This window comes from Lontra canadensis, unplaced genomic scaffold, assembly GCF_010015895.1.
Source record: "Lontra canadensis isolate GAN:19392208 unplaced genomic scaffold, GSC_riverotter_1.0 scaffold15, whole genome shotgun sequence".
NCBI lineage: Eukaryota > Metazoa > Chordata > Mammalia > Carnivora > Mustelidae > Lontra > Lontra canadensis.
Genome location: NW_022631009.1, coordinates 2,951,700 through 2,975,073, shown reverse-complemented (window position 1 = coordinate 2,975,073; position 23,374 = coordinate 2,951,700). Strand labels below are relative to the sequence as shown.

At 43.1% G+C, this 23,374-nt stretch overlaps 1 protein-coding gene across 1 annotated transcript in view; it reads left to right on the top strand.

Moving 5' to 3' along the window:
* DEPTOR (DEP domain containing MTOR interacting protein) overlaps window positions 1-23,374 on the top strand; it is a 127,352-nt gene that overhangs the window by 22,141 nt on the left and 81,837 nt on the right. Inside the window, exons 2-3 of the mRNA XM_032858418.1 lie at window positions 21,727-21,905; window positions 23,175-23,298. Of these exons, the coding sequence (XP_032714309.1) occupies window positions 21,727-21,905; window positions 23,175-23,298 (303 nt within the window). The remainder of the gene's footprint in view (window positions 1-21,726; window positions 21,906-23,174; window positions 23,299-23,374) is intronic.

The following is a 23,374-nucleotide window of genomic DNA, read 5'->3' as shown; positions in this document are numbered from 1 at the left end:
TGTATGGAAGTGTTGAATCACTATATTGTACAAATGAAACTAATATTACACTGCATTATAAATGGAATAAAAGTAAAACCTTAAAAAAAGAAATTTATTATTTCTAAAATGATTTTCCTTTCTCTTTTCTGAAAAGCTTTCATGATAGGAACTACGAACACCATTAACATTTAAACAGATATAATTAAATCTTATGTTTAGAAAGAGGTATTATTTTTTATCTAAAAATTTTAAAAGGATTTTATTAATTTATTTAGAGAGAGTGTGAACAGGGGGAGGGGCAGAGAGAGAGAGAGAGAGAGGATCTCAGGCATACTGTGAGCGGAGCATGGAGCTTAATATGAGGCTCAGTCTCATGACCCTGAGATCACAACCTGAGCCGAAATCAAGAGTCAGGTGCTCAGCTGACTGAGTCACCCAGGCACCCCTAAAATTTCTAATTAAAGTATAGTTGACATATAATATTATATTAATTTTAGGTGTAAAACCCAGTGATTCAACAATTATATATGTTATGACATGCTCACCATAAGTATAGTTAACATCTTTTGCTGTACAAAGTTATTACTGCATTATTGACTATATTCCCTATGCTGTATTTTTCATCCCTGTAACTTGTTCATTTTATAATTGGAACGTTGTACCTCTTGATTCCCTTCACCTATTTTGTCCATTACTGCATCCCCATCTCCTCTGGAAACCACTAGTTCTCAATATTTATGAGTTTGTTTCTCTTTTTTGGTATTGTTGTTTATTCCTTTGTGTTTTGGATTCCACATATAAGTGAAATAATATGGTTCTTGTCATTTTCTGTCTGACTTATTTCACTTAGTGTAATATTCTCTAGGTCTATCATGTTGCTAAAGGCAGGTGGCATTCTTTTTTATTGCTGAGTAATATTCCATTCTAAATATGAAATCCCATATCTTGGCTGCTATAAATAATGTTGCAATAAACATAGGGGTGCCTAGATCTTTTTGAATTAGTGTTTTTGTTTTCTTCAGGTGAAAAATCAGAAGTGGAACTATTGAATCATATGGTACTTCTATTTTTAGTGTTTTGAGGAACCTCCATACTGTTTTCCAGGGTGGCTTCACCAATTACATTTCTGCCAACAGTGCATGCAGGTTCCTATAGAAAGAAGTGTTTTTTTGTTTGTTTTGTTTTGTTGTTGTTTTTAGTGTGGCTATTTTTTTTAAAGATTTTATTTACTTATTTGACAGACAGAGATCACAAGTAGGCAGAGAGGCAGGCAGAGAGAGAGGAGGAAGCATGCTCCCTGCTGAGCAGGGAGCCCGATGCAGGGCTCGATCCCAGGACCCTGAGATCATGACCTGAGCCGAAGGCAGAGGCTTAACCCACTGAGCCACCCAGGAGCCCCTAGAAAGAGGTATTATTGATCCTGAACATTGTGTTGATCCTTAGCCTGTGAGCTAAGAGGAATCTGAGTGATTATTATAATTCTAATTTATAGGTGAGAAGGTTTAAATGAAGTTGATCCAATTTTCTTGTCCATTGCTATGTCTATAATGTTGAGCACTGGAGTGGGTACCTGGTTGACCTAAGTAAAAATTTGCTAAGTGGCAAAATAATGCAGCTCAGAGAGATTAAGTGACTTGGTCACAGGACACACAGTTACTAAGTGATGGAGGCAGCTCAGATTTATTCCAAATCCCATTCTCAGCTTTGTAATGCTAATACCCCAACAAGAGTCACTGAAGTAGTTTTCAGTGATAAGAGCTAAGATAAAGAAATATAGTTGAAATATTAAAATGCAGAAATCTTAAATTGAATAAGGGATTATTTTACAGCTAAAATTGGTTCTGTGGTTCTGCTATGTTCAAAGGGAATTTTTTTAAAATACAAAATTGCAGAGGAAATCTTGAGGGCCATGTCATTTTGGAGGTCACACTAAATCATTGCATTTCAGGGTTTTTAGACATGGAAGAACTTTTATATGTTGACAACAAGGAAAGTGAAGTGTACTGAACTGAACTTTCTGAGGCCAGAGTCCATGCTGGCTTGTTTACCACGTGTTCAGTGCCTGCCACAGTGCCTGATGCATGCTAGGTTTTTCAATCCATATTTGTTGACCAGAGGACATCTAGAAAACTAGAGTAGTTGCTCCAAGTCACACCTTGGTCAAGGTCTTCCTAAAATGTTGATCACATCACAGTTGGTCAACACTGCATCTTTTTAGGTCTTCAGCATAGCCAACTTGTTGAACTTCAGGCTGGAAGGACCTTGGTGAGAATCTAGTCCAGCCTTTGTAAATGACTCTTACTCTGCCATTTGACTTTGTGTGAGAGCAAGAACTGAACTGACAGTCTTGCTTCCTCCCCATTCTCTATTTCTTCATGCCAACCCAGAAAGTCTGCATGGGGAGTCAAGATGACCTTCTTTTCTGGAGACCGAGAGGCCCTGAAGTGGTTAGTGTATGTAGAGCTGACCTGGGACATGAGGTTCCTCCCCATTCCTGGGCACCTTTCCTCTGTCCCACAAGCATCTTCATGGGACCGTTCTACTGGAACACAGCATATCTCTGCATTTCTGGTTTGTTTTGCTCAGAAGTCTTTGTTCTCCATTTTTAACTGAAGACTGAAACTGACCAGCCCTCACTGGGGAATTTAAAATGTATAACTTTCTCACATCTTAGCTCTACATTTTCTAGTAGTAGCGGTCATCTGATGTCTTGAGCATGACCACCTTTCCCCACCCTCAGAGCTCTTCTGCCCCTCTACAAGGAGAGGAAGGAGGAAGTACAATGCACTCTGACTGCCCCCCCCCATAAAATTCTGTCTTCTCCAAGTCGATTGCAGTTAAAAAAAAAAAATTGTGAAGAGATTCTTCACCTAAGTGAGTACATTTCTCACACAAACTATGTCTCTTACATGTCAGACATTGTGCTAGCTCTTAAGGAAAACAACCCAACCCTGTCCTCAAGGAGCTCACAAGCAGTGACTCCTGACAGCTAGTTCCAGAGATGGAAATGATGATTCCAGGGTGGTGTGGGAGGACGTCCACAATGGAAGCGCGTACAAGCCACATTGGGAGCAGCTGGTGGAAGGGACCAGCTTTGCCTGGTGGAGGGGGATAATGATTTCCTTGAGCAGGTACCAGCTGAGCTAGGTTTTGAAGTTTATTCAGGATACAGTGAGGGAGAGGAGGTTCATTGGAAGCAGAGAAAATAAGAAGTTGGAAAGACCTAAAGATGAGAAATGTCGTGGCATGTTCAGGAAAATCTAAAGAGTCATGTAGTCCATTAGTTTTCAAATGTTTCTGCTTGCCTATCCTGATCTGCACAAATGTTTTGGTCATAGGGACACCTGGGTGGCTTTGTCTGTTAAGCTCTTGATTTCGGCTTAGGTCACAGTGTCATGGTTGTGGAATTGAACCCCAAGTTGGGTGCCATGCTCAGCAGGGAGTCTGCTTGAGATTTTCTCTCTCTTCTCCCTCTACCCCTCCCTCTCTGCTCATGCACTCTGTCAAAAAAAACAAATAAATCTTAAAAACAAAAGAAAAATGTTTTGATCATAGATTCCCCCACATGAGCATATTAATTTAACAGCTATCCACATGTACTACTGTTCCAATGCATTATATGTATCAGAAACTTATACAAAAATAGCAATTGAAATTCTTTTACAGGTGAGATAAAATACAGGAAGACATTCTCATATTTTTTTCAGTCGCACCCGAAGGGTAGTCTTAGACCCCTCCTTCTTAAGAAAGTCTACAAGCATGTTAGATTCACTGCTGTATCGCAGTGTCTGGCACAGTTTCAAGCATTACTAGGCACCAATAAATATTTGTTGGATTGAGCTGATTTTTAGTATGGCCAGAATTAGCCTGGAGTCGTGAGCTGGTGACAGATGCTTCTCGGCTTTGCTGAAGGGAGACCTTGCTAGATTTTCCCAGGGCTCCAAGCAGGACCCCAGAGCTTTGAGTTCAATCTCTGACTCTCACTGTTTATCTTAGGGCAGGCAAGGTCTTCACGTAACTTTCCTGTCTTATGAGGGCATTCACACCACTCAACAAGGGCAATAATATTCCCACGCATCACACGCCACTTGTGGCGAGTGACTAATAAGAGTGATTTTGTGAAGCACGTGGAACTGAGGAAAAGCTTATCAAAAGGGTAAGTGGCCCTTGTGTAAACAGGCGGACAGAATGAGGGCCATTCTTCCTCCTGCTCTTACTGCTAATGATAACAATGTCAAAAGCATATTCCTCTGTGTGACTTTTGAATCCAGGAGTCTGTGATGTTGGAGTAACAGAACTCTTTTCCACCTGGCAACAAACAGAACATAAAGTCTGTTCCAGTGCCTTGTAATTCATGGATAGGTTTGAACACGATTTAAGGCACTTTTTTTTTTTTTGCAGTAGATGTATTTATTATATATACTTCACCAAACAGTTCTGTTTATAGAAGGGTCAGTTATATTTTTCCCATAAGTAGGACTAAATGAAATTTGGGATTCTGAATTTTAAGTGCAGTTAACATTTTAATAGAGATGAGTTAAGATTATATACTTTGAGGTATATAAAGAGCCCAGATTGATTCAGCGGATTTTGGAGAAACCTGGACATAGCCTTTTTCATCTTTTCCTTCCAGAATCATTTCCTTATATGGATGCCTGCTGACAGTATTTTATCTCTACTTACTCAACCTACAGATATTTATTGGGAGGCTCTGAGACCCGTTTTTGTTTGTGTCATAAGATAAGAGATAAACAGTGTGATTCCTGCTCTCAGGAAGATGACATTTTTAGGTAGAGAAACAGAATAAGAATCCACGAATAATTGAAGGGCAGATGAACAAAATGCTACAAAGTACCCTGGAGAATTAAAGCTACCATTCTAGAAAGGAGAAATCCTTATGCCCCACAAAAGGACCTGGCTTCCTGGTGAGTGGGACATGAGGAAAGATGAGATGGTTTTGTAACAGTTGTAGGGAAGGACAGAAATCCTAGAGGTAGGAATACCATGGGCGAAGACACACAAATGGGATAGGTGTAGGGTGTGGGCCTGCTTGACTGGGGCAGGAGCCTATGGTTGAGAACAGGGGTTGGCACGGTTGGTAAAGGGGAGAGGCAGAGTGAGGAAGGCTCACAGAAATTTTTTGTTGCTACACAGAGGACTCAGGACTTGTGGCATATCGAAAGGAAAAGGGAGCCTCTGAATGTCCTTCTATAGCCTTGAGGCAGGCAGCAGGTGTGTGGCGAATGAGCTGCATTCGAGACTAAATGAGGAGACTCAGGACTAGAAAAGTAGCTGTGGCCTAAGACACATTAAGGGATATTTCCAGGGTGTCAACAATGGAACGTGGTGACAGGTTAAACACAGGAGATGAAAGAAATCTGAGTATAAGAAACCATGATGGAGCTCCTATCAACAGCACTCTGAGTGCTGGAAATATATATATATATATATATATATATATATAAAGGATGAAGTCTTAATTTCTGCGCTTGAAAGAATTCTCAGTCCAAGGTAGCTAGGAATAGTGCCTGGGTGGCTGGACTGTTTGGAGGACATGTGCCTAGAAATCAGATGTTTGGGAAGAGGAACAAGCTTACTAGGGAAGGATGTTAAGAGAATGTGTATGTTTATGGGTGGAGGTACGGTGGGGACCCACTGGAATGATGATGGATTTGTGTCTACCATGTTTTGTGTACGTTGAGTTTGCAGGGCAGAGCTAGGGGTCTGGAGATACAACAATGAGTACCATGGATGGAAATGCCCATCCTCATGTTGCTTCCTGGGTCAAGAGAAGAGTTAGAAGTATGGCTGTTTGCTATGGAATCAATGATATGACCCTCAAAAGAAGTACCATGGAGTATAAAATAATATTAAAGAGTATGAAGCAGAAAACATGTATATCCTCAAATGCAAATAATGCTTTAACATCTGGGTTTGAATTTTTCACCACTGATTTCTTAATTTAAGACTTTTACCTTTCTTTTAATTCTAGTGGTTACTTCCTGCTCTTTAGCTCATGCAGTCGAGAAATGCAGAATGAACATTTAAGGAAGAGTTTGACAGATCTGCTGTAATATAAAACCCACATAGAGTGTTGTGTTGCAAAAACGAATGGAGCTATTCTCAGGGCATGATAGATAGTCACACCATAAACACATTTAATAGAATTAATTGTACCTCCAACATTGGCATCTGGACTTAGTTATTGGTATATGACTCATTGGTTGAGTGGTTTAGGTAAGAAGTTCACCATCCTTCAGGTTAAATGCTCGGAGAAGATTTAAGGAACTTAATTACAGCACATTATTGCTGCAAATGAAAGGAAATAAATTAAAAATAAATTTTAAAGGACCAGAAACTGGAGGAAGAAAGATCATTCCTTTTTATGGAAAAGAGTTTTAGAAATAGCTCTAATGATCTAGGAAGGACTGTAAAATATTGTGATTCTCTGAACATAGACATGTTTAATTTTATCTATTCAATAATAGCTTGTGTTCACCCACTAATGATGTTGATTATATTCAGGCCATTGGTTTTCTATTATCAAATGAACACAGTCCCCTATTCTTTGGTTTATGCCCCTTTATTTTAAAATGCAGGTTTCAAACAATCAGTCGTGGAACACTACATCAAAAACTAATGATGCACTGTATGGTGATATAACATAATAAAAAATTTAATTTTTTAAAATGCAGATTTCATCATTGTTTTCATCTGAACACCTTATCCTGGGCTGCTTCCACTTTCTGTCTGCACCTCCTCCCTTAAATCAAAGAAGTTGAGAACTTGTGTTGCTTTTAAAGCAAATAGCAATCAAACCAAATCAAATCAAATCACTGTTCCTTCACTGTGTAATGAGTGGGAAAGTTACAAGTCTGATAAATGGAGACTGATTTGCAGGGCATTTTAAGTGTTCTCAAGAAACTAGCCAGACAGTTAGCTCGTCAGCTAGCCGGGAGCAGATGAAATTGTAGCGTACATCAGCGTCCCCTCGGAACAGACCTCGGGTTTAAACAGATGCCCGGGCCTCATTTAAAAACCAGGAGAGAGAACCCACCAATTCACAGGACACCAGTATCCTGTACTTTTTGGTACCTAGAGTGAAGGTTTGGAAGGTTTGTCACATGTGCTTTGCTTCCTAGCATCTTGCACACAAGAAAACAAATGCTGGGAAAGATATTAGAGACAGGTGCAGGAGCACGGTGACATTAAATAGAGAGAAGTCTTCCAAAGGCTGTCTGGAATTTTAAAGGATTTCCAAAGAGTCCACTTTCACCTTCTCTACCCTGCCTCAGGTAGCCTAATTAAGAGAGTGTGACTTTTTAGCTGTTGCCAAGTGCCACCACCATTCAAGTGACAACTGTCAAGGGAATGTGGCTGAGAGCTGACCAGATCTCTAGTTATCTGGCTATCTTTAGAAAATACAGTCTTGGCTTTAAAGAGTGCTATAATTCATAAGCAGCCGCAGGTGTTTGGAAACCACGCTGGGCGTCTGGGACTTTAAATAGAGATTGGTTAAGTTTTCAGATGCTTTATAAAAACATCAGCGTGGTTTAAATGCCTACCCACCCACCATAACAAAACAGGGAGTTATCGAGAAAATGGAGGGCTTGGGGGTGTTCTTCAAAATAACAGAAGACCCATGAAAAACATAAATATGCAAATAATACTACGGGTACAACCACTGGTATCACCAGTTATAACCACAGAGAGATAAGCTTGTTAATGAGGTTGGATATACTCTTTCAACTGTGGATTCCTGATAAGTGAGAAATCAAGTTCTAGATGTTACATGCAGCTCTGCCCCTTATGAACTATGAGTGTCAATCCCAGTCACCGTGGTAAAGCTCCTTCTTGTCACTGGTGGGCGGGACTTAATCCCCTCCCCCGCCAAGTATTTCACAGGGTTGTTTGCAAACATCAAATGTGATGAAATGAATGGCGGTGGTTTATAAACCACAATGGGCTGAGCCCATGAACTGTGACATTACTACTATGTGGAACCTCAGTGGGACTCAGATTTTCAGAAATCTGGACGCTCCAGAGGGATCATCTTAAGTCTTTCACACTTGACAGAATCCCTTCTTGGCTATTTCTGGTGCTTTTTTTTTGCATCTGCTTCCATCCCTCTGTTTCTCTCTGTTCCTCAGTCTGAGTGACCTGGAATCCAGGCACGTGTGGGTCTCCATCTAAGAGGTTACATGCACCAGAGCCTCCTGAAATGGAAACAGGGAGAACATCAAGTGTCTTCAGAGACTCCGTGGGTACATATGTATTCTGGAAATTTCGCTGAAAGTGTGTCGAGTTCCTACAAGGGTCACAGGAACGACGTTAAGAAAGGAAAAATGTAAACCTGGGATAAGCCGATATCTAGATTGCTGGTAGTTTCTTCTCCCTAACTGGGTCTCTCACAGGTCTGTGAAGATTTTCCCAAGGGGGATATCAGGTGCGTGAAATACCATTTTAGTATGTGACCCTGAGAAATGTTTTTGTTTTCTACATAGTTATGAGTGAAATGTAGATTTTTAGGTTGAGTTTCCCCCAGGATTTCAGTTTTGTTTTTTTTTCCTTTTGTGAATCTAGCTGACCTGCAATGTGACGTTGCTTTCAGATGTGGTGATTCCACAGGTTTACACACAAATGCTCTGCTTGCCACAAGGGCAACTGCCATCGGGCACCAGGCAGCACTAGTAGAATGTCATTGGGTCTGTTCCCTACACTGTACCCTTTATTCCCATGACCTCTTCGTTCTCCCAGAGTTTCATTTTACTTGCATCCTCTTAGTCACCACACAAACAAAATCATGACCAGTGGAGCTGGTGTCCACACTCTACCCGGGTATGAAAGGTGGCCTAAACATCTGGTCGTTAAGTGTGTTGAGTACCTAAAAGGGACCGCTAACCCCCAAAAGGGCTTATGTTGGAGTAGTCTGGACGTTTCTCAACAGCCCTTCTTGTGACTTCCTTGTGTCCCAGTGTTTGTGTGCGTACGTGTGTTTGTATCACTGCTCCGGAGACTGTCGGTATTCTCTTTTTTGTCTTTTTCGCTGCAGTGAGGCTGCCTCTGGCCTGTCACTTCACAAAACTTTAGTGAACACAGCACCTTCAGATTTGGCTCTGTGTCTTTGGGGGCTGACCAGGTACCTCAGCCTTCTCCCAATTTCCCTCCTCTCTGGTGGTCTGGCTCCTTTCCTGAACTGTCAGTGGCTTCCTGGGTGGGGGGCACCCTGTCCACCATCCTGAGGCACATCGGTCCAGACCTGTCTGGATCTTGACAGAGCTTGAGCTAAAGCTTGGACACCTGCTGTATACACATTCTATGAAGAAGATTGTGGGCTCTTTTTTTCTTTCTTTTTTCTTTTTTTTTTAAACAGCCTCCACACCCAGCCTCTCATGACCCTGAGATTAAGACCTGAGCTGAGATCAAGAGACAGACACTTAACCAACTGAGCCATCCAGGCGCCTGGGTGGGGGTCCTTTCTGAAGGAATTATCATTGAACACTACTTATCTGGGGAAACCAGACACACACATGTGATCCAAATATTCCTTCATATTAATATAGAAAGGAAATTGCAGAAATCCTTTGAAGTACTGCTGAGTGTTTGCAACCTGGATGGGTACAGAGCCACCAAAGGGCCCGAGAGGAGAGATGCAAGTTTTGCATTCTAGGCTGTGCTAATGTTTCTTTCTGTCTAGCTGAAAACAAAGATGAAAATCCAGACCCTTCTACTGAGTATCAGTTACCATTAGCCCTGTCCCACATGCTCTGAGAAATACGCAAGAGGAATGAAGCAGTTATATAAGCATAGAATTTGCAGGGTAGTTGAAGACAACTGATGCAAAAAAGAAGAAAATAACAAATAATATATGGGTAAACATGAGCACTGGAGAAAACAGATCACAGAAGAGTCAGGGAAACGAGATCCTATCTGGTTAGTGAGAGAAGTCATCATGGAAGAAGGTGGTGTTGAGCTAGACTTTCCCGGATGGATAGGAAAAGCAATGGAGCATATCCTGCAAAAAGGGTAGGCTACAAATAGGGACAGAGGCAGAAATGAAGGTGACACATTTGGCTAAAACAGAGGCAGTAAGAGAAGAGGAAAATAATTGGATAGATTCAGCCTTAACATAATATGGAGACTTTGGTTGGCGGGGGTGTGTGCGCATACCCTACACACATAGAATACAGCATTTTCATTTTGAAGAGACAACACTGGTTTCAGTTACATGGTCCTTGAACTATAGAAACTATCTTACCATGAGCCATTGTTCCAGCTATGCCTGGTACGCAGTTGGAGCTCAATAAATGTATATTGTTTGAGAAAACTTGTAGGAGCCCCTTAGCTGAAAGCAGCCTGCTCAATAGCTGCAGATATCCCTGATAACACTTTTTTTTTAAAAAAAAAAAAGATGTATTTATCTGTTTGTGTGAGAGAGAGCGAGTGATCAAGTGTGAGTGGGTGGAAGAGCTGAGGTTGAAAGAGAGCGTCTCAAGCAGACTCCCTGCTCGGCGTGGAGCCCCACTCGGGGCTCGATCTCACCACCTTGAGATCATGACCTGAGCCAAAATCAAGAGTCGGATGCTTAACCAATGAAGCCACCCAGGCACCCCCTGATAACACTTTTGAGGGTCCTCCAAGTACTTTTAAACCCAAAGAAACTTTTATTCTCATGTCCTGCACACCCAAAGCCTATGACACTGTGGCGGCTTCAGCGTCTGTCCCGTGGGCTGAATCTAGATGATTGTAACCGTAAACAGTGTTTGTAGAGCTCCCTTAGTGCCAGATTCACTTTGATATGTTCATCCTTGTTTGGAAGCCCAGAGGAAACAAAATTGCTGTGTTGTGCTCCCAGGCCTTGTGGTTTGTGGTAACTCTTTTTAGTACAGAATGTGCCCCCAAACGGCCTGTTCCATTTTGATCTCATGAGTGAGGATTTACCCTGGGGACTCCTCAGCATATCCATGAAAAACAGAGGCGTTAGAGTTGAAAGAGATTTTTAGAAATCATCTAGTCGGTTTCCTCATGTTCCCAATAGGAAGCTCGGGTCCTAATTCAGTTAAGAGCCCTCCCCGCCGGAGGTACCTGGACGGAACCGGCACACACTACACTTAGGTGGCCTGACTCCTCCCAGGGACAGCACAGTACCCAGTGTCTGTGGCTGCCCCCCAGACTTTGAGGACCCTGAGGTCCGCTTTCTGAGCCCGGCTTCCGCTTTGAGCTTCCTTCTCACCAGTCAGACCAATTCTTTGCTCTTCTTCCTTCAAAGTCACACACCTCCCTACTTTAAACTTCCTCTCAATCAAAATGGGAAGAGGTATCATGCCACCATTAATACGTGCTGCTTAACCGATTCCATTTATTTTATTTTTGTTATGTTATGTTAGTTCCCGTACAGTACATCATTAGTTTTTGATGCAGTCTTCCATGATTCATTGTTTGCATGTAAGACCCAGTGCTCTGTGCAATCTATGCCCTCCTTAATACCCATCACTGGGCCAACCCATCTCCCTACCCCCTCCCCTCTAAAATCCTTGTTTGTTTCTCAGAGTCCACAGTCTCACATGGTTCTTCTTCCCCTCTGAATCCCCCGCCTTCATTTTTCCTGGATTATGCTGAGTGAAATAAATCAAGCAGAGAAAGTCAATTATCATGCAGTTTCACTTACTTGTGGAGCATAAGGAATAGCATGGAGGACATTAACCGATGCCATTTAATAGGAGTTCAGGTTGTCACCTGTTCATTAGCTGAAGACCTCTGTTAAAAAAAGAAAAAGGCTTTTATACCTTCTTATCCGATGGACAGCTGTGCTCCTCCTTAAGGGGGAGCGAGCATCCGTGAGCAGGTAGGGAGATACATTTAAAGGAAGAAGGAGCCCTAAGAATCACACCATAGGTTGAATCCTGGGGTCGTTCACATGTCAGCCTTTTACTTTTTTTGGCAAGATGTGGGGTATAGACCCCCAGGCTTCTGATTTCCTGGGGAGGGCACTCCAGTGCCTGGAAACAGACTCCCTGAGAGTATGTCCCACGTGGATCCCCCCCCCACACACACACTTCCTCACCCTCTGCCCCCAGCCCTGGAAGGTCAGCTGGCTCAGTGCTTTGCTCAGCTCTGGTCACTCTCCCCCTGCCTCGTCCCCTTACTCTTACCTTCTTTTTATTCTGCAGCATAATGTTGGCGCACCCCACCTTTGCAAAAGGTGGTTTGCAAAGTGTGCATTAGCCTTACCTGGACCTTTGTTAGAAATGCAGATTCTCGGGGCCCCTGGTGGCTCAGTCCATTAAGCCTCTGCCTTCGGCTAGGGTCATGATCTCAGGATCCTGAGATCCAGCCCCTCACTGGGTTCCCTGCTTCTCCCTCTCCCTCTGACCCTCCCCCCTGCTCTTGCTCTCACTCTCACTCTCTTTAATGAATAAATAAACAAACCTTTAAAAACAAAAGAAATGTAGATTCTTGGGCCCACCTCCAGATCTACTGAAATGGAAACTAGCTGGGAGGGCCCAGCGCTCTGTGGTTAACAAGCCCTCCTGGTGATCTTAGTGAAGGACTTCTTCGAGCATCACTGCCCTCCCCTTTTCTAACCTGAATCTCTGTGTGTTCCCCCCACCCCCACTGGAGCACAGAGCTCCTGGCTGGTATTTTTTCAGATTCCATTTAGGGGTCCAGTGAACAATATTAAGTTATTATTTCATGATCTTTGTACTTCATCTCTTTCTCTATTTTTCCTCTTTGTCTAAAATGGGCCCTGAGACAGCTTCTGCTCTAAGAAGTTTTCAGTTTCCGACACTAAAGGTGCTGTTGCAATGCCGTGTCTCTCTCAAGGAGGGCAGGTACAGACTGGGCGTGACAACAGGAGACTTGAGAGGCTGTCACAGAGTCTAGGCCAGCTTGCCCATCAGTGGGCCAGTCCTCAGTAAAGGGCTAGAGTGCCACCAGTCGCTGTTTCCAGGCCGTCCCACAGTGGAGTTCAGGCAGAGAGTCTGGTTCGAGTCAGGAGGCCAAAGTTGACGTTCCAGTGGGTCAAACATGGGCGAGTCACTTCGCTTCTAAGTGTTGGCTTTCCTATCTGTCCAATAGTGATGTCAGAGAGGGCTTGGCCTGGATAGGCTGAAGGTGGTTTCCTGTTAAAACAACTCAGTGATTTTAGTTATCAGTTTGGTTGAGGCGGCAGAAGGGGTGAGATTAGTTCTTGTAGACCTCCCAGGAAGTGAGGCCTCCATGTGTTTTTAGGAAGTGACTGAGTGCTGTCTCACATTTGGTTTTCTCTGAGAGTTACCTGCCACCCCACACGGGGGCTCTTTCTCATCCTTGAACAAAGAACAGGTAAGCTAGACTTAGGTAGACTTAAATAGAGTTGCTAATTCACCCCCCTTATTCCCTGATTCACTCCCAGAGATATTAAGCAAATTTAATGCAAAATCCTGCACCCACACTGGAAAACAATGGCCAGCAACTTGAGCATTTGTTCTAAAAAGTACATATTTACTGGCTTCTTGAGGCTGCTTTTGATGAAATCTGACAATGAAATATATTACATAATAATAACAGTAAGGGTTGACGTTTACGGAGAGCTTATTATATGCTAAGCACTTTACATAGAATTTTCTCATTTAATCCTCACAATATGAGACATACATTGTTATACCCATTTTATAGATGAGAGAGTTGAGGTACTGGGAAGTCAAATGTTTTGTTCCAAGTTACACAGCGAATAACGGATGGAGCTTGTATTTGAACCCCAGTCTGTCTGGCTCCATAGCTCTGCTATAAAGGAAGGATAAATCGTGAATGAGGAGAGCAGGAAGTTAATCTGCTGACTGATGCCCCAGAGTCCCTGTTCCTGCCCGAGAGTTATACTTTCTTATTCCCTACTTGCTGCTACCTCCTCAGCTGACTCAGTCACCAGTACTGGTCCTACGGGTCACTCTGTGTCCTCACTGAGTTCCAGAAACCATTCTGGGCTGGTTTCTTCACCTGTAAAATGGCAAAGGCCTGATACGCTTGGGTGTGGTGTAAACAAATAATGACCTATTTGGAAAAAAAAATCTTGGAGCTTCTTGGAAAGGCGCTTTGCGGGCAGGAAGAACTTCTGTCTTATCAGAGAAAGAGATCAGAGCTGGGGATGTTGGTGCCAGTGCTCTTTGTTCCTTCAGAACAGGAGACCTCATAGGAAAAAGCCCCCAGGAGGAAGAACTCCGGGAAAATCTCAGGTCTAATGAGGTAAGGAAGGCTGACATAGAGACCTTCCCGTCTTGACCCTGTATTTACCTCTTATCTCCCGGATGAGAAGAAAGATTTAAAAGGGCCTCATGAGCTATTATGCACATGTCATTAGAAGGGGTTGTTGTATGTCCTGCATGAACTGATGCTTGCTCTCTGGGATGGTGTAACTCAACTCACCAGCTCATTTCCATGCCACCCCCCAGAAGTGGCATCCTAATTATACAACATTGGCTCAAAGCAGACATTGAGACAGTGCGATGACGTCTTTTGTATTTATGTTGGTGGCGGTATCTATAGGATGTATAAATTGCATAAATTTTCATCTTTCCATGTTTCTTTAGCAGAATGTTTTCTCTTCCGTAGTCTACATGAGCATAAAATAAGCAGAACACAGAGGCTTCTGGCATTTAAAGTTTGATGTCACTGAACGCTTTCTAAACACGGAAACCAGAAGATCTGAGTTCAAGTTCTGACTACTCCTGATCAAAAATGTGACTTGAGCAGGTCCCTTTAATTTTTCTGAACTTGCTTCCTTATCTGTCAAATGACTATGACAGTGCCTTCCTGATCACAGGGATGTCATTAGCCTCAGCTCTGTTCAAATGTGAAATAACTGTTATTATTTTGCTAATATGCCATCATCAAGATCTCAAATATAGTGCATGGTATGTAGGACTTGGAATCAAACATGCTTCCCTCATGGGTGTGCTTGCCATCTCAATTAGCGTGGTGACAAGACACAGCATAAAGGACTTGTGCTTGCACTGACCTGACATGGGACCTGGGAGGGTTCTGGGTAGAGCCCATGGCTCTGCCTTTGTTCCTGATTCACAGAGCCGTTGCTTATAACCCTCCTGCAAAGGGGTCTTGCTGGTGGAACATTTGAGGCTGCTGTCATTGAAGATGGTCACTACATTGTGTGTGTGTGTGATCTCAGACCAGTTCCTGCTGGCTCTCCCGAATCACATATACTGTATTTATGTTAACCTGTTTTTTATGCTCGTTCCTTCCTTTCGCTTTGTGTATTTTTTCTGTTGTTCTGATCTGGTTGGGAGAAATCAAGCATCATCTTGAAGCAAAACTACCCGAAATGTGTATAATGATCCTATCTCACATAAAGATATACATAAACTAGCTGTACATGTGTACATAAGAGATTTTGGCAAGAATACATAAGCAACTATTTTTTTAAGATTTTATTTATTTATTAGACAGACAGAGATCACAAGTTGGCAGAGAGGCAGGCAGAGAGAGAGGGAGGAAGCAGGCTCCCCTCTGAGCAGAGAGCCCGATGCGGGGCTCGATCCCAGGACTCTGGGATCATGACCCAAACCGGAGGCAGAGGTTTTAACATACTGAGCCACCCAGGTGCTTCAACATAAGCAGCTATTAACATCAGCTTCTTTTGAAAAGTGTGGGGTCAAGGAAAATTTTAAACACACCCCAAAGTCAATAAAGGAGTAGACCCCCATGCACCTGTCCCCTGGCTTTGACAATTACCAGTTCATGATCGTTACCCAGCTTCGTTTTAGACCTATTTGAGTTTCTTTTTATCTACCACGAGCATGTATTTGGAAAATTTGAAATTTTAATTGTAAAGTCAATTCAAACTTTAAAAGAAAATGCAGGAGGTTAGGTTTCATTTGTCTCTGTCTTTTTTTTTCTCACCCTTTTAGACTCCGGTCCTCTCAGAGGTAGGTGATCAAGAATGATTCTGTCCGACTTCCCTGGTCCCCAGGGACAGATACTGGCTGAACATCTGGGAAAGACAGCAGCTTTGGTTGACAGCACATCTATGTCAGCACTATTGCCTTAATCACAAGGCTCGCACTGTCAGCCCTACTGTTTGGCTTGCTGTGTTTTTTAATTAAACTGTTTACTTTGGCTGAGATTTATGACACTGTTTTTAAATGAGAATATGTGCTTTCTGTGTCCCCTCTTTGTTCCCTGGGCCTGACAACCTGTGCAGTTCTCTGCAAGCTATTTTTCGCAAAACAATCTCTGCATTTCTTATCAGATGGAGGGTAATTTTACAGGGATTATTAACACTCTGCGCTCAGTAGTGTTTGTTCTCCTAGGGCTAGAAGAGGAAATTGTCTGATGCAAGCCCAGCAGCTGGTTAGCTGGCCAGGAATAGACTATTACAAAATCACCTTGAATCTAAAACCTGTGCACCAGCTGTCTGAGATGAAGGACGGGAAGGTGGTTTTCGCATTTAAATTCCTTAGTTGGTGGTATTGAAAAACGCAGCTAAAATAGAAATGGTTATTTTCCCCAGTGGTTCAGTGTGGATCGATCTGGACTGTTAGTCAGAAGACCATTTGGCCCCGTGCCTTGTTAGCACGAGTGAGTTGCATGAGCAAATTGATTTTTCACATCAGTGAGAATTGATCCCCTCCTCCGCGATAGGCACTAGAATGATACAAATAAATAAACAACTCTCTCTTAGTATCCTGCTCCTCGTCTAACTGTAATACAGTGGGATGAATGTTCTACTCGTGGCACTAAAATAGCGTGGGAGAAGAGAGGAAAGAAGGTGCTGTAACTTTCGAAGGCTGGGGGGATGTTCACAAAGGAGATGCCTCATTAGCTGAAGAGCAAAGACAATTTTCTGAATTAGTGAAGGTGGAAGGAGGGTCTCCATCTTGAGCAGAGGCGTGGGAAGTGATGGCTGCGCGGGGTATGGGGAGAGGTCCAGTGTGCCTAGACTTCGAGGCGGGTGTGTTTGTGTTTGTGTTTGGGAGGTGAGGAAGGTGAGGAAGTTTGGAAAGCCTCCTTAGAACCTGAGTAGGTGTGGTTCTTTTGGATTCAGACAGTTGAGGCTTCCTCAGCCACCTGAAGGGATTGGTTCTGGTTATTAGTAGGGCACGCGTAGTGCGGAAGAAGAACTAGAAAACCTAAGGAACCAAGGTACTCCAGGGACAGGCATCTCTATCATTTTGCAACCTCTTTCTCCCCACCTCCTAGCTACACTGTGCCGGCTTCCCCACTCCCCTCACATTCCTGGACGGCCAGTTTCCTCAGCATCTTGGTGGGGAGTGTTCACCTTTGCTCTCGGAATCCCATGGTGATGGTCTCGGAAATATGGAGGATGTATGTGGGAAAACCGAGTGGGAAAACCAGGAAGTACTCGGTACTTGGCAGCCTTTCAGCTAGAACGGCCCACATTGCTGTTTTACACATTGACATCCAGTGAGTTCCATTTGAACAAAGTGTTCCATGGCACAAGTAGAGTTTGAAAACTCCAGCTCTAGTTTAAATCTTGGAGGGAGCCATTCTGCTTGGCTTTCACTGATTATGTCACTTGGGTTGGGTAAGATCTCATGCCTCTGGTCTCACTGAACAGCCCATGGGCACGTATGTGCAGGGGCCACCAGAGGTCAAGGGCTCTTTCAGTCAGGTACCTCCCCACATGGAAAGAAAACAGACGCAGGGTTGTGAACCCCGCCGGGGGTAGATAAGGTGTGGAAGGCCATTTTAAATCAAAGGGAGTGTTGGACATGGTGGACAATGTGACTGACGTGTCCAGGCAACAGGTCTTCTTTTAAAAAGTATGGTTTCTAGCCCCTTGCTCAGCATTTTGTGGAGTCTTCCTATTCCAGGAGAGGCTTGGCTCCTCAAAATGTCTATTTTTCCATAAGACTTTGAAATATTCCTTACTCTATTCCCTTTTTGGAGATCTCCATGTACAGTAGCATATGAAAACCTGTAAGGCTTAAGCTAAGTTCAAGTAAAAGGAAATAATTTTTTGAAAACCACCCATACACATGCAACACGGATTAGAATTTTGGAGATTGATCACCCTGGAATGGAAAGTATCAATCGTTTTATAAAAAGACTTAACGGTTACCAAGCTGTGGGGTGGGGACTCCTAATAGAAGCCTCCTTACCTTTTTGAAAATTTTGAAAATTTCAACAATTTCTTAGTGTCCTTGGACATTCATTTTTTCAGCAAATAATAAGGGCCCAAAGTGCTAGGCATATACACTTGGTTATGTGTTTGCAGTGTGAAAATTCTTATCTTTTTATTGGGATAATTTTTTGGGAAAGTACAATCAAAAAAATTTTTTTAAGATTTCTTTTATTTATTTACTTGAGAGAGAGAGATTGAGTGGTGGGGAGGGGCAGAGGGAGAGAGAGAGAGAGAGAGAGAAGCAGACTCCCTGCTGAGCAGGAAGCCCAATGTGGGGCTTGATCCCAGGACTCTGAGATCATGACCTGAGCTGAAGGCAGACCCCCAACCAACTGAGCCACCCAGGCACCCCCAAGAATGCATAATCTTAATGGTCATTTTTAGAATTCTGTATTTCTGACTATGAAATTAAAAAAAAAAGATGCTAGCACCATTATTAAAAGTTTTTAACCACAGTAATGAGTTGAAAGCCATCAGTATCTCCTGGATCCAGAGTTCTTTCCCCTCTATCAGATGACTGCTCCGTTTTCCAAACATGGAAATATACTAGGCCCTGGTGGGAGAGAGTCTAGTGCTTCTGCCCTCAGTGCAGGGTGGGAATCGGTGAGAATCAAGAATGCTCACGAATTAGCCCCATGCTCGGGTTCATGAAAGGATAGGAACTAAAAGGTTCTATTCTGTAGTATTTGAAGATAAACATTACCTAATAATTTTTTTTTAAGTTGGAAAGTTTATAGGAGCTAAAACTCCTCTTTTGGCTCATAACATATTCCTCCTCCACCAAATTATATGGTAGCTTGTTCCATGTTTCGATTTCTAAATAAATTGGTCCTCATTATTCTTGGATTCCTGACAGACATCACGTCTAAGAATTAATGTTTCACATTCTGCCACTTTGAGCATGTTAAACAAATTACTCAGTGTCATTGTCACTGAATTAATTAGAGGGAAGTGAGACTTTAGCACGCCTATGTGAACCTGTTTTTTTTATCAGGCTTTGTTTATTTTGTATTAATAATTACAACTCCACATTGGTTTTGTGGCTTTAACATTACCTGCATCCAGGAGCCGCTGTGAGGATTGCTGTCCATGAAGTAGTGAAAACAGTGCCTAGTGCATAGTAAGGGCTTGAATGCTTGCGTTGTCCTTATTAATGAACTTCGTGACTGTGTGATGAAGTAATCACCGTGGGTATAATTATCCCCATTTTATCAGGGAGGATTCTGGTGCTCAGAAGTTGGATTGTTTGGAATTACTGGCAGTGTCAGGACGAGAACCAAAAGTTGCTATTCCTAGTCTTGTGCTCCTGATTGCTGTCATAAGAGACATTTTAGGGTTTAGTATTTTGCTATATGAACTTGGGAGGATGCAACATTCAGGCAGTAGGCGTGAAGCGAGCATAGATATAAGTGCCTAATCGAGTACTAGGCATCGAGTAGGAATGCAGTGAACATGGGTTTTTTCTTTCTATGCCATTTACAGGCGTTAGGATTCTCATTTCTTTTCTTTTCTTTTTTTTTTAAATTTTATTTATTTGACAGAGAAAGAGTAGGCAGAGAGGCAGGCAGAGAGAGAGAAGGAAGCACTCTGAGAGCCTGATGTGGGGCTTGATCCCAGGACCCTGGGATCATGACCTGAGCCGAAGGCAGAGGCTTTAACCCACTGAGCCATCCAGATGCCCCCGGATTCTCATTTCTATCTTCCTCTCCCTTGTCCCTGCTGATGTCCCAGGTAAGCATTTCATCTGCAGACCACTCGTGCATCTCCAGGCTTTAGTCCTTCCTAGTGGTCCTTGTCAGCTCAGCCCACCATTACAGAGTATCACAGATGGAGTGGCTTGAACAACAGAAATTTACCTTCTCAGAGTTCTGGGGGCTAGAAATCTGAGATCAGGGTGGGGCAGGGTTGGCTTGTCCAAGGCCTAGCTTATAGGTGACCCCTTTCTCCGTGTGTCTTCATGCTCTTCTCTCTGTATAGAAGTGTGTCCTAATCTCTGCTCGTCATAAGGACACCAGTCATCTTGGATTAGGGCCACCCTCAAGACCTCATTTTAATTTAATTACCTTTTAAGAGACCCTATCTACAAATACAGTCACATTCTGAAGTACCAGGGGTTAGGCCTTCAGCATAATGAATTTGAGGGGAACACACTTCAGCCCATAAGAGTGGTCTAGCCAGGAAGAGAGCTGAGCTTCCAAGCCCCAGCCCAGTGTGCTCCCAACTTATACTCACAGTCCCTGGGATAGCAAAACCCATTAAATTTCATCCAGTCAACTCTGTTCAAAAAGCAGGCAAGCAGACAGTCTAGTTCCTTCCTTAAGGAGTAGACGAGAGGAGGTTGGGGCCTGTGCTGGGTGCCGATGCTGAATTGACATTCTGTTGCCCAGTCTCAACACGGCCAAGGATGGGGTGAGCAGAACTGCCTCCATTCTACAGAGGAAAAAGTAAGCCTCTGGCCTCGCTCACATAGATACTGTGAGATTTACTCAGGTGGCACTCCCCTCTCACAACGATGCTGAGAATATGAGGTTAGAATAGGACCATGTTGGCAAAGCAGGAAGAAAGCCGGCCTTGTGTTTCACCCAATTCAAACCCTTGAGAATGAAAAAGTAAATGCAGGCTGATAAAAGAAGGGAAACCAAATGGAAAAAAAAAAAAAATTAAAGGCTGGTTGAAGACTTTTGGAAAAAAAAGTCACAGAGTTCTGAAGTGTATTAAGGAAAGGCTCTGGGTCAACCGCTTTTCTCCATGCTAATCCATCAGCCTGTAAATAAATCATGTTTGTCCCACGGCTTTCATCCATCTCTCCTGGATATTCTGTTTATCCCTCCCTGGCTAGAGGCAGCACAAAGTGGCCGTTGGGAAGTCAGACTCTGAAGTGAGACCATCATGTGCAAATTTAATTTTCTTCACTTATTAGCTGTGTGGCAAGTCACTTAATCTCTTTGAGGTTCTCTCTGCTGTTAAAAAAAAAAAAGCGTAGATGGTAATAACAACTCTCGGTGAGGTTGTTGCAAACATGTATGGAATGTGCTTCGATCAGCACCTGGACCCTCGTAAGCCTCACCGAAAAATTAGCTGTTGGCCCTATAGAGAGCGGGACAGGCAGAGGCCGGGATCTTTGTGATACTTTCGAACATAGGTCTCTAATCCTGGAAATACGCAATGGGCAGGTGGTGGACATTCATTCATTTCTGTTGCATAGATGCATGAATGCCCATGCAGTAGACCTCTGTGACAAAGCGGAAGTGCCTGGTTTCAGCAAGTGTTGAGAACTTTCGTTTGTTCTTTGGTTGAAGCTGTAAGCCCACTGGTGGTTGGAAGAAGGGAGCCTGCCAAGTGGCACGAGAGCTCTAGCTCTAGCTTGTCCAGGGTTGTTTCATACCCCCCCACCACTGACCTGTATTATCTCTAGATCTGAGGGTAGAATCATTTCCTGGGACCTCTGGGCTGGGACAGTGTGGCAACCCCCTCCCGACCTGCAGGTATGTGGATGGCCCTTTGATACATTTAGAGCCTCCACTTTGTTCTGAGCTCTGGGATTGGCTGAATGATTTGCGTTGCCATTAAAATTCCTGGAAGTAATTGCCAAATTTTCTTTCCAGTCTCAGGCTGCATGAAGAAAAGGTGATTAAAGATAGACGACATCATCTCAAAACCTACCCAAACTGCTTTGTCGCAAAAGAACTGATCGACTGGCTGATTGAGCACAAAGAGGCTTCCGACAGAGAGACCGCAATCAAGCTCATGCAGAAGTTAGCTGACCGGGGCATCATTCATCATGGTGAGTGAGGTGCCCACCGAGGAGTCACGGTAACTTGGGAGGAAACCAAGGACCATGTCTTCCATTCCCGATAGGAACCTCCCATTGAACAAATAAAACGCTGGGTCTCCTGTGCATCTGTCTCCAGTGACATCCCCTCCTTCCTCCAAAAGGCATTGGGGTTTATTCCCATTTGCTTCTAAATACATTTCCCTTTCTGTATAGGCATCTCTTAGCAAGGTATCGTATTGCTTTTGGTGCTTTAAATCATTACATAAATGCATGTTTGTTCTTTCACAACTTGATCAGCACTGTAAGGTTCACGCATTTTGATGGCGTAACTCTCGTTTGCTGTGTACACCATATATAATTACGTTTGCCATTATTGTTAACTATGCCAGATATACCGGGTACGCTTACCCATTCTCCTGCTGATGACCATCTAAGAGATTTCTGAGTTTTTCTGTTACTCTCAGTGGTTCCGCGAACACTTCTCCTGGAATTCTCTAACCCTGACCAAGACCTCCCACGTGCTGTTGTTTTGGCTGGAATGCCCTCTCTCTTCACTTTAGCCCAATTTCTCACCATCCTTCAGGTCTCTGCCTACATGCAAGCTCTTCAGAAAAGTGTCCATTCCCTGCAACTAGGTTACTGGGGTTACTGGTTATTCTTTCTTTGGTCTCCCACGGTGATATCCCCTTCTTTCGTTGCCCCCTCGCACCGTATGTTAATTCCAAGTTGACATTTCTCATTATCTCACTAGACATCACATCCTTTGAGGCTGATGTCTGCCCCAGTATTTCAAGAATTTGTGCCATGACTGATGCATAGGAATGGTGTGACCATTCTACTAGATAATGATGGTGATGATGAGGATGGTGATGATAGCTAATATTCCTGTGCTAAACACGTGTACAAAATTGTAGAATGGTGTGCTTCATAACTTAGGTAGTAAAACAAGTCTTTTTTGTTGTCATTTTTATTTTTTATTTTATTTTTTAAAATTTTTAATTTTTATTAACATATAATGTATTATTAGCCCCAGGGCTACAGGTCTGTGAATCACCAGTTTTACACACTTCACAGCACTCACCATAGCACATACCCTCCCCAATGTCCATAACCCCACCACCGTCTCCCTACCCCCTTCTCCCAGCAACCCTCAGTTTGTTTTGTGAGATTAAGAGTCTCTTATGGTAAAACAAGTCTTAATTAACCTTTCACATCATTTGAGGAATTGAATAAGATATTTGTTTTCTTATTTGCCTCTCTGTATACATTGTGTTTCAGTGTGTGACGAGCACAAGGAATTCAAGGACGTCAAACTCTTCTACCGCTTTAGAAAGGATGACGGCACCTTCCCTCTGGACAACGAAGTGAAGGCCTTCATGAGGGGACAGAGGCTGTATGAGAAGTATGTCGCACATGAAATTCCCCACTGTGATCTTAACTTGTGGAGAGAGACAGGGCTATTTCCATCTTTTTATCAT